At 38.7% G+C, this 12105-nt stretch overlaps 1 protein-coding gene across 1 annotated transcript in view; it reads left to right on the forward strand.

Annotated features, from left to right (window-relative positions):
- The window catches only part of atg3 (autophagy related 3), a 55361-nt gene that overhangs the window by 28785 nt on the left and 14471 nt on the right, over window positions 1-12105 (forward strand). The window contains exons 5-6 of the mRNA XM_039745164.1: window positions 5385-5492; window positions 10625-10674. Of these exons, the coding sequence (XP_039601098.1) occupies window positions 5385-5492; window positions 10625-10674 (158 nt within the window). The remainder of the gene's footprint in view (window positions 1-5384; window positions 5493-10624; window positions 10675-12105) is intronic.

Raw genomic sequence — 12105 nt, forward strand, 5'->3', positions numbered from 1 at the left:
CCTTTCGTCTGTGCAAGGAGTCCACATGCACATCTAAGCCACGATGACTTTTCATTATTCTTTTCGGTTTCGACACCAACCGCGTCCACCATGAAAAACCATGCGAAAGGAACAACGGCCCGCCCACAAACTCTACCCCTCCTCCCACGTGCTCAGGAACGCACCTCAGACCACTGCCCGCCAAATCAAACAGCTCATCAAACACATACTCTACCGCTTTGGTCTGTGCTGCGGTCCAAACCCAGCTGTGAGCCACGTTGACTATTCTTTTGCCCTCCATGGCTACCGCTTCAAATGTATTTCATGGAAACAACACTTTTTTTCAATGTTATAGAAATTCCTGCTTCAGGTAACTGTTTGTTTCTGTCAGTCGGGTTTTTTGGAGAAATGTCATTGACGAAACTGTTGCTCATAGCAAACTGTTTTACACGCTACATACAGCAATTCGCATCCGCGACAAACATGCGCCTCTTATGCTCCTGCACTTTGTACACACACCCCCCCGTGGTCGGGTGTCTTGGTGGATTATATATAGAAAGGCAGCCAAAACCGCTCAGTGTAATGAAAAGTATTCGTGAAGTCACAGGTAGGGTTACCACTTTTAATACAAACAAATAAGGGACGCATACTGCAGCGGGGGCCACATCCCTTGGGGCCAAGACCACGGAACGCAATTTCATTCTCAAATACGGACGATTCCAGATTTTAAACGACGGGTGGCAACCCTAGCCTCACAGGTGCATCTGCACTGTACAAAGACGACAACGCCTCGAGTGACGAGTTGGAGGTGGGCACTTGAGCAGGCGGTGTATACTGAACGAAATCAGCAGACTAGCATGACGGAGGGAGCGGAGTGGATGTCGTCGTCCTCCTCTCCTCCCTTTCCACCCTGTGCGCCGCACAGACGATTGTGTGTTGGTTCGTTCCGTGCATTGGTTAAAACCCAATGAAGTAGGCAGTCTTTAAAAACCAATAAGCCCTGTGCCTCTGTTTCATTACCGTCTCACCTGATTCACCAATGCAGGCCCCGCAACAGGCGATCCGGCGTCATTCCCATGACCCGCCGGGCAGCCAACCAGGTAACCAAAGTCTTTGGGTTCGGGGGGAGTATGGTTACAAAGCTGAAACTTAAAGGAATTGACGGAAGGGCACCACCAGATGTGGAGCCTTTCGCTTCATTTGACTCAACACAGGAAACCTCACCCAGCCCGGACAAGGAGTGGATTGACAGCTCTTTCTCGATTCTGTGGGTGGTTGGTGCATGGCAGTTCTTAGTGGAGCGATTTGGATGCTTACTTCCGAAAACGAACGAGACTCCCGCCTGCTAAATAGTTACACGACCCAACAGCGGTCGGTGTCCAAATTCTTATAGGGACAAGTGGCTTTCAGCCACGTGAGATTGAGCATTAACAGGTCTGTGATGCACTTGTATGTCCGGTACTGCACGCGCTACACTGAATGGATCAACGCGTCTACCCGGCGTGGGTAAGCCGTTGAACCCCATTCGTGATGCAGACCGTGGCTTGCAATTGTTCCCCACGAACGAAATTCCCAGTGCGTGCGGGTCATACGCTCGCACTGATTATGTTCCTGCCCTTTGTAAATCTCCCCCGGTCGGGTGACTTGGTGGATTATATATAAAAAAGCACCCAGAACCGCAAAGAACAATGAAAAGTCAACGTGGAAACCGACTGAGGCGATGTTTGGAAAATTAACAGTCAACGTGACTCACAGGTGCGTGTGGACTGTACACAGACGAAAGCGACTCAGGTAGGGAGTTGGGGCGGCACATAAGCGGCAGTGCGTACTGAACGAGCGCTGTTCAACCCCGTCCTTCGCTTTGGAAGGAGAAGGCGCACCTCCGGTTTTCAGTCACGGACAATTGTATGTTGCTTTGTAGCGTGCATTGTTGCAATGTTACTTTTGTTGGTGGTTTATTAAATTACGGATTTTTCAAATGTTTATTTTTTCCTCTTTGCTTAAAAAGCGGGCTGATTATGCGGCGGGTTGACTAGTGTATATATATATATATATATATATATATATATATATATATATATATATATATATATATATATATATATATATATATATATATATATATATATATATATATATATATATATATATTTTTTATATATGTATGTATATATATATATATATATATGTGTAAGTTGTCTTCGAGAAAGAAAAAAAATACACCATGTCCCCTCATCGTATGTGTGTGTAAACTGAACTGTAAAAATAAAGTACCGTGTTTCTCCGAAAATAAGACAGGTCCTTATATTAATTTTTGCTCCAAAAGATGCACTAGGGATAATTTTCAGGGGATATCATATTTATTCATGTACATCAAGATACATTTATCCAAATACAGTCATGTCATCTTCTTCTGGAATATCGTCATAACTCTCCACAGTCAAACCCTGAATTTCTGTCTGAATTTCTTGCTACTCCAGCCACTTTTAGGATCCTCCAGGATCAATGTGCGTGGTTTGATGTTTGATGAATGATTCGATGTGGTGAAGCAAAATGCCGACACACAAATGCATTCGTGGTGCTTTGATATTCAAATGTTTCATAATTCCCAAAGTAATGAGACGATACATTTTATCATCTTTATTCATCTTCTGTGCCGTCTTTTTTTTTTTTGTACTTTTACAATACCATCAGAATTTATGGCGGCATATTTGAGCCACAGAGTGAAAAAAAAGGGCATAATACAAATTATTTTATGATGAAATTTCGGCTTTATCCTCGTAGTTTATCATTAAAGCAGACCGTCATAAACGTCATCTTAAAACCGACCCAGTTGTTAAATTGCTTCCTCCTGACCTGACAGCAGTATCGCCACACAGAACACATTAAATTTATAATATTCCAGCTCTCTGCACATTTAGAATTCTTAGATTTATACTTGATATCACTTTCATGATGAATTGCATTAAAAAATATGTGTTACATTTTACAAATAAATCGTTAACTTTGTTTAAATAATGAATACTGCTAATAGTTACACATATGGGGTGGCACAGTAGGAGAGCGGTAGCACTGCTGTCTCACAGAGAGTCACGTCCCTTGTGATTCTTACCTGGAGTTTGCATGTTTTCCTGGTGGGTTTCCACAGTGTGCTCGGTTTTCCATTCAAAATCATGAAGGTTTGGGGATTTGGTGAAGCTACAATTACACCAGTGTATGTGTGCGCTTCTGTTCACCTTGTGATGAGCTGATGCCCCGTCCAGAGATTTTGTTTCTGTCTTGCGCCGATTCTGCTGGAATAGGTGCATCCCCAAATTGATGGATGTAATCATTAAACATCCTTTTCAGAGATATTGTGGCAAGGTGTCCTCGGAATTTAACGGATGTTTCGGGCACACACATCGCATCGTGCAAAGTATAAACCTGGCCTTAGGTGCCATACTTTTCAGCTGACGATCTTGACTAGGGCTTATTTTTGGGGTAGGGCCTATATTACAGAGCAGCCAGAAAATCATACTAGGGCTTATTTTCGGAGTAGGTCCAATTTTTGGGGAAACATGGTAAGTACCTAAATCATTTTATACTCCTTTAATAAATAAAAACCCACCCATTTTCTTTTTCTATCACTGCATTATAAGTAATGGAAGTGATGTCATACTGAAGCGTAATAGCCTTGGTAAATTCATAATTGGTAGCCCCAAAACACACTTGTAATTTTTTTTTTTTTTAATCTAACTTTATCTTGTGCGCAAATGAAAGTATCTTTACATATATGTAAAAGTATCCCTTATGTACATGAAAATATCTTGTGTATGTAAAAGGATTTCATTATACAAGACTAGCAAAATATCTGCGCTTCGCAGCGGAGAAGAAGTGTGTTAAAGAAGTTATGAAAAAGAAAAGGAAACATTTTAAAAATAACGTAACATTTGGTTTCTATTTGTTTGCATAAGCACAGTCCTTCACTTGTATCTTGCGAATATCGTATTCGTCTTAAGCATGACAAACACCAGCAGCAGCGTGTCTATGAACTTAATTTAAACTTAAGCTTTACACCTTGCTTTCCTATGCGTTTCCATAAGCACAGTCCTTCACCCGCAAGTTTAACTCCCTTACAAAGTGATCCAAAGTCTCATTTATACCCTGCATCTTCTTCTTAAACTTGTATCTCGCGAATATCGTATTCGTCGTAGGCATGACAAACGCCAGCGGCAGCGTGTCTATAAACTTAATTTAAAACCTTGCTTTATTTCCGCAGTAGCTGCACTCATGATTATGCTTGTATGCGTCACTTGGTTCATATTCTTTTGCTGCCTTCTCAATTGTGTAATGTGTTTTTTGTTCAGCGCTCTTTGGAGCTCTTCCTTGTTCTCTACATACTGCGTTCACAGTCAGTTCATGTGAGCCGCTCTCTTGTGCGATTTTGCGATGTCCACGGCTTTACCTGACCATCTCATCTTCGTTTGCATAAGCACAGTCCTTCACCCGTGAATATTTAGCGGCAGCGTGTCTATTGGATTGCCGCTGACGGATGGCCTTATATGGGCAGGCACTCAATTACATGGGAAGCGTGACGATGAGGGACGCAAATCCGCCTCACACGGCGACCGAGCTGCAGGCTATGGCCATATATATGTACATAAGTAGGTTCCAGTTATGACCGTTACGCATAGAATCTCAAAATGAAACCTGCCTAACTTTTGTAAGTAAGCAGTAAGGAATGAGCCTGCCAAATTTCAGCCTTCTACCTACATGGGAAGTTGGAGAATTAGTGATGAGTCAGTCAGTCAGTGAGTGAGTGAGTCAGTCAGTGAGGGCTTTGCCTTTTATTAGTATAGATAAGAGTTATCACATATTTTTTTCACTGTTTGGGTCAGAGCTTCCGTACTTCACTGATTTTACAGTGATGTTCTTTCCTAATGATGTTTTGGGGCTTGTGAGCGTTCCGGGCTGTAGTAGAAAATGTGCATCTAGATGCCTGTCAGCTTTTTCTGTCATGAAATACATATAGCAGCTGATGAGTTGATATCTCCACATCTTTTACCCAAAAGAAAGGGATTTTTTGTTTCTTTCAAATCTAAAACAAGTTATACCTAAGTGACACAACCTAATATGCCTGTTTGCCATTTTAATTCTCATACTAGTTTAATTGTACATTAATTGTAATAATGCAAATATAAATACTACAAAGCAATTGTATGGGAAGCAACCATACATCTACATTTTTGAAGTAATTGGTAAAGATTGTGCCAACATCTTTAAACTAATTCTGACTTACTTATTTCCTTATTGTGTCATGCATTATTTTCTCTGGACACTGTAAATGATATGTAGTTTACAAAATATATCCACTACCCTATTACTGATGTTTGAAAGAATATCCTATTTATTTTATCTCTTTAAAGTTCCGTGTTATAAACGTTGTAAACAAATGGAATACTCAGATGAGCAAGAAGCTATTATAGAAGAAGATGATGGAGATGGGGGCTGGGTGGACACCTTCCATAATGCAGGTGACATTTTTTTTCTCTAATATATATTTGATATTATTGTGAAAATAGATTTTATAGCTATGCATATAATCATATTCAATTTGTATGAATGACTTTTAAATCATTTTTACAGTAAGTTTTATTTTTGTTTAAATGGTGCATGAGGGTTAAAGGATTTTACACTGCATATTCATACACTCAGTGGCCACTTTATTACGTATGCCTCCAGAGCACACTGATTACAACAACCACATTTATTTATATAGCAGATTTTCATGCAACTTTGTAGGTCAAACTGCCTCACAAGAAGTTACAAGAAAACAAAAACAATTAAGATAAGGCAATAATATTAATGCATGCCCATTGCATCGCATACATTGCAAACTTACAATACCAATCAACAGTCAACTTTATGTGCTTTTTGCAGCATGTTGTTTGCATACATAAGGAAAGGGAAAATATACCTTTCTATAGCAAAACCACAACCAAACACAAAGGAGTACAATTTTTTTTTCTATAGAGCATGTTGAGTTACTGTTTATATTTAGAAAATGGTAAACGGAGAACAACTGAGGATGCAGTGTGTTTCGAGAGAATATAAGTAATTTCTAACTTCTAAAAAAAAAAAAGCTTCTAGTTTCCTGTTGTAGACATTGGTTCAAATCAATTAGGGTTATGATGGAGATCAAATTTTAGAGTTTTTTTGCCAATATGGCATTGTCATTTGTTGCATTTTTAAACAAACCTGTAATAAATCACCTTTAAATCATCATAATAATATTGACAAATGCTGCAACATGTGCTTAGTTGCAGCCATATGTGAAACAATGTGAACTTCAAAAATATTGCACATCCCTAAATGGCAGGCATATGTATAGCCTTCAGTTAATATTAAGATGCCTAAAATACATTCCCCATTATAATACCACCATCAGCCTTTGCCACTGACAGAAGGCAGGGTGGGTTATTGCTGTTTGTACTGGATTCTGACACAGTTGCTTGCATATTGCAGTATTTTGATGACCATGTTTGTTCTGGCAGTCCTGAGACTTCTTGCTCCCAGAACTGCCAATAACATGACCAGGATGAGTTGTGCAGTCAGGGCACTTAACAGACAATGGTTGATGCAAAGTGCATTTGTGCTTTTATTAAAAAAATAGTTAAACAAAAACACCAGGGGTTCAAATTCTTAAAGTGTAGACATGCTGTTTCCCATCCTTCATAATTAAATAAATAACCAAGTGAAAACAGATTTTCTCATGGAGGTTAGGTCACAGTAAAAACAAGGTTAAAATCCCAGGCAGAGTCTTACTAATCATTAAAAACATATGTGAGCCTCCATGATTCTCTCTAAATCAGATGTCTTCTCGGCTCACTGTCTCCCATTATCACAGCATGAGGGGTCGTCCACTGCCAAAAATAGTCCATCTTTAAATCAGGCTCAGGTTATCGCCACCAGTCCTTCGACATCTATGAGGCATTGCACCAAGTCTTAGTCTTTTCTCCCATAAGCCACGGTCCAACAGACTTCTGTGTGGAGCCACTTGGAGTGGTAGGTCGCTCCCACTCTCTGCCCTCTCAAGCACTGGCCACATACTCATCTGCATGGCACACATCCCTGACTGCCTGCCTTCTCTCCACAATTGCACTGGCTCCCTTCTCATCCTGCCATTATTTTGTTTTCGTTTTAACCTCTGATTGCTTTTTCTTTCCTCCATATTTTCTGCTTTGGCTCATCTCTTGTACTTCAGTCGGGTGCAGTTGCTGCCTTCTTGATCTTCTGAGCACTAACAAGCAAATTGGCCACAGCACATTTGTCAGTTGAATGCCTGTCTTCCCAATCTCCCCATCAAAACTCTGTAGCCTCTCCGCCACGCTACCACATACACCAGTGCCAGTCTGTAGCCTGAGCACTATCTAATTATTAAAAATTGCACACACCACAGTCGTCTTCACTCACTGTATCACAAGGATACATAAGGGGTTTGTCTGACCAGGTCACATTTGTCCGATCTTCAGCTGCCCAGTTTTTGTGATCACAAGTCCACTGTGGCCTTATCTTTCTGAATGTATCTGACTTACGTGGTGGTCTTCTGCTGTAGTCCTCCATTTCAGAGTCGTGAACTTTGTATGTTTTGTTCAGAGTTACCCTATTTACACCAGTGTCAAAGTACTGTTGTTTGAGTTTTTTTTATTCTCCTGTGTTATCTCTCATTACCATGGAGCTTTGTCCACCAAACACTAACAATGTGTTTTGTATGTTGCACTATTCTGTAGGGTAGTTTGTGAAAAATCCTAGGAGATTATCTGCTTCTGAGATGCTCCAACTATGACATTTAGCATCAGCAATCTTACTATGTTTTTTACATTCTAATATTTGTTTGAATTATCACTAAACCTCTAGAACATGCTTGCATTTTTATATAATATATAATAAATATATTATTGTTATAGTTATTATATATAACAGTAGTGAGCTTTATTTGTATGACACCTTTCAATAAAATACGCAGTGTTTCACAGTTTAAAACAGGAAGAAAAACTAACAATAAAAAATAGAGCAGTAAACAAATGGTAAAACAAAAAAGAACAGCAAACAGAAGGCTGAAAATAAAATGAAAAATATAAAATGATTAACGTGATTTAAAATCGGCAACCTTGAAAGATAATTTGGAGCTAAGCCATTTAAAGGCTTGTGTGTAATTAAGAACATCGTAAAAATTGATTCTGCCATTGTCAAATAGGTAAAGAGACAATAGATTTGTCTTAGTAAGAATTCTAGCAGCTGAATTGAACCAGCTGAAGTCAAGTCCAAGTTCTAATTTAGACAGGCACAATCATATAACCTCATTTGTAATCTTGTGTGTGTGCCCAAAAGAGAGAACCATAGATCTGTTGTAAGATGATAAAAAGACTGCCAGTTGGTTGTTTTTTTTCCCTCACACTGATCAAAATTTACATCTAAATCAAAAATTCCCCAAAATCTTCTAGCTTTCTGAAATTATTAGTCAGAAAGGTATGACCGTAGAAATGCATATGATATGGAGGAATGACTGCATTCTGTATATAATGAAAACCAAATTGGCCCCAGAATAGAACCCTCAGGCATGACACCAGTGCTCAGTTGTAATGATGACTGAAGTAGTTCCCAATCACAACCAACCATTTTCTTTTTCACAGAGTAGGGATTAATCATTCCAGTGCCAATCCAGATATACCATCCCAGTGTATCTGTTAAATCAAAAGTTATACTTAAATCAAACAGTACTCTAACACAAAACAGTCACCAACATCTGCACTTAAAAGCATATCTCTCTGTTACTCCTTAGTAGTATGATTTCAGAACTGAGTTTGAAAATCTTTTTTTTTTTTTTTAATTCCCTCCCAGAAATTTTATTTTTCTCTACAACTGATAAAAGATTATTTGCTGTCACTTTTTTTTACAATAATCGGGGACACAGCCAGAAGTTGAACTATTAACCATATACTGTATTGAAATACAGCGACATGATTGGCTGTTTGGAAGAGGAAGCTTTTTGCATTATCATCCATATTTACCTAACAATATGACCACTGAGTGCATCTACTCTTTGTAAGCTCATCTTTTCAACCCTGTCCCTGCATTTTTGTAGGGTGTACAATTTCATTTTATTCTTTTTAGTGTGCATAGGTATTTTTTATAATATATTACAATTCATAAGGGAATGGGGCCATGTTTACCACAGTGTAGCAGCCCCTCTTGTTTTAAGAATAGTCCATAAACATCTGGGAACTGAGGAGACCAGTTGCTGGACTTTTGGGAGAGGAATATTGTCCCATTCTTGTCTGATATAGAATTCTAGCTGCTTAACAGTCCTGGATTGTGTTTGTCATATTTTTCATTTCATGATGCACCAGATGTTTTCAATAGGTGAAAGGTGTGGACTGCAGGCAGGTCAGTTCAGCACCTGGATTCTTCCTCCTACAAAGCTATGCTGTTGTCATAGATGCAATATGTGGCTTAGCATTGTCTTGCTGAAATATGTCTGGCCTTCCCTGAAAAGACATTGTCTTTATGGGAGCATATGTTGCTCCAAAACCTGTATTTGCCTTTCAGCATTGATTGTGCATTTCCAGATGTATAGGCTGCCAAATCCATAAGCACTAATGCACCCCTATAACATGAGATATGCAGGCTTTTGAACTGAGCACTGATACAATCTGGATGGTGCCCCGCCTCTTTAGTCTGGAGGATATAGCATCCATGTATTCCAAAAAAAAAATTCAAATGTTGATTCATCTGACCATAGAACAGTTTTCCACTTTGCCTCTGTCCATTTTAAATGAGCTTTGACCCAGGGAAGATGGCGACATTTCTGGATCATTTGTGGATAGCATGGTGAACTGTATTCACAGACTTTGATTTCTAGAAGTGTTCCTGTGTCTATGCTGTGATTTGCATGACAAAATAATTCCTATTTTTAATGTAGTGTCGCATGAGGACCCTAAGATCACGGGTATTCAATATTGATTTTTGGCCTTGTCCCTTTGAATCTTTTGATGATATTATAAGCTGTAGATAAGGAGATATTCAACGTCTTCACAACTTTATGTTAAGGAACATTATTCTGAAATTGTTCCACAATTTCTAGACAGTTTTTTGAAGATTGGTGAACCTCTGCCCATCTTTACCTCAAAGAGTCTTTCTGTCTAAGGTGCTCATTTTATACCCAGTCATGGCACTGATCTGTTACCAAGTTAGACTAATTAGTTGCAAAATGTTCTTCCAGATGTTTCTTTTAAGTACCGCTTACTTTTCCAGCCTTTTGTTACTCAGTTCCAACTTTTTTGAGATGTGTTGCTGCCGTTAAATCTAAAATGCGCTAATGTTTTTCATGAAATATTCTAGTTAAATGTCTCACTTTCAGCATTTAATGTTTTCTATGTTCAATTGTGAATATAAAAGTCATTGCTTTCTGTGTTTATTTACATTTTACACAGCATCCCAACTTTTTTGGAATTGGGGTTATATATTACATATTAACCAGTTTAATGCAGTTGTTCAGATATTTGAAGTAATGTGTATTTTAACAGAATTATTCCTGATTTTAGGATTTCACCGCTAAGTGCTCAGGTACAACGCATTATATTTAATTTGTTTGTTATTTTTTCAGGGGTGTCTGGAGTGACAGAAGCAGTGCGAGAGATAACACTGGACAGTAAAGTATGTTTAATATTTTGGTTATCTTTTATGATGTTCAGTACAATTCAGAGTACACAATGCAGTTTAGAACTGAGTGCCCATGATATTGGGTATAATGTAACTCTTAATAGGGGCTAGTTGACCACCCAGTTCTGTTGCTCATTGTGATTTGTTATACTGAATACGTTTACTTTCAAGCAAGCTGAAGAACCAGCCATTAGTTCAGTTCAGGGTGGGGGGGTCACTTTCAATCTCTAAAACGCAATAAAAAGTGTTTTTCTTTTCTGCTTTACCATGCCATGTGATAAGCTATAGTATTACATGATAGGCACATTTGTTTGAACACTTTAACTTTATCAAGACGTCACTGGCCATTTAAATAATCTCAAATAAACTCACTCATTTCTACTTTTCATGGTAATTACTGCTTTCTTATAAGGTCATATATGTGAACCTTTACTTTAAGTATAGTGTAATAGAAACCTGCACATTACAGAAGTAGTCCAATGAGCCCAGGTTTAATTGTTTGTGGCAAAGACTGGATGTAGAAATCATCATGGGCTACACCATTTCACTGATCTCGTTTGCACTTGCAATTTACTTGGTAATAAAATCAGTTGAACCAAAATCCGAATCCCAAAACCAAATCTGGGATGTGCCAACCCGACATCTGCACCTTCATGGAAGACCTTACTGTGACCATGGATATGGGAGCAGATCCATTGGAGATTGCAGCTAGGGCTCAAGCTCGGGCTTGATTACCCTCAACTGCATCACTTGAATGAGAGTGTCTGATGTTCGAAAGATCAGAAACGCTCAGTGATCCTAGGTGACATTACTGATGACGTTCACTAGCTTAGCAGCGGATGCATCATCAGCACAGTGCTGTAGGTGAAACTGAAGTTGGTTCTATGCAGCAGTGGATTGAAATCTTTTGAAACTGAGAAGCGAGATTAAAGAAAGTCTTCCACAGCCCTCTTCTTTGTTGGTTTCATATCTTAGATTTAGAGTAATGGTCTAATATTGGATCTTACAGGAAGGAGTGGGTGCAACCGTTGTTTTTTTTTCTTGCTTATAATGATACATGACTATAGCGTGTCCTGGTCCATTTTTTAAATTTATAATTGGGGTCTGGCAAACTGCTTTATGAGTGCATGCCATGAATGTTAACCCCTAGTATTTTAGAAAAATTACATGATCAAAAATACTGTAGAAATGTAATATGAAATGCCCTTGATTAGGACTTTATAAAGAAAAACAATCGGTTTAAAGAGTGTTTAAAGAATTTGTCAGTGCCAAAAATTTTGAAGTAGTACTAGTATAAGTTGACTGATATAGTATAGTCCTGCTGGATCAAGCAAGTTATGTGATTTTGAAAATCACAAGTAGTGTGTAAAATGGCAAACAATACAGATAAAAGAGGAAATTCAAGAATATGAGAAGCAGTGTTTT

The sequence above is a fragment of the Polypterus senegalus genome, chromosome 2 (genome assembly GCF_016835505.1).
Source record: "Polypterus senegalus isolate Bchr_013 chromosome 2, ASM1683550v1, whole genome shotgun sequence".
Taxonomy (NCBI): Eukaryota; Metazoa; Chordata; class Cladistia; order Polypteriformes; family Polypteridae; genus Polypterus; species Polypterus senegalus.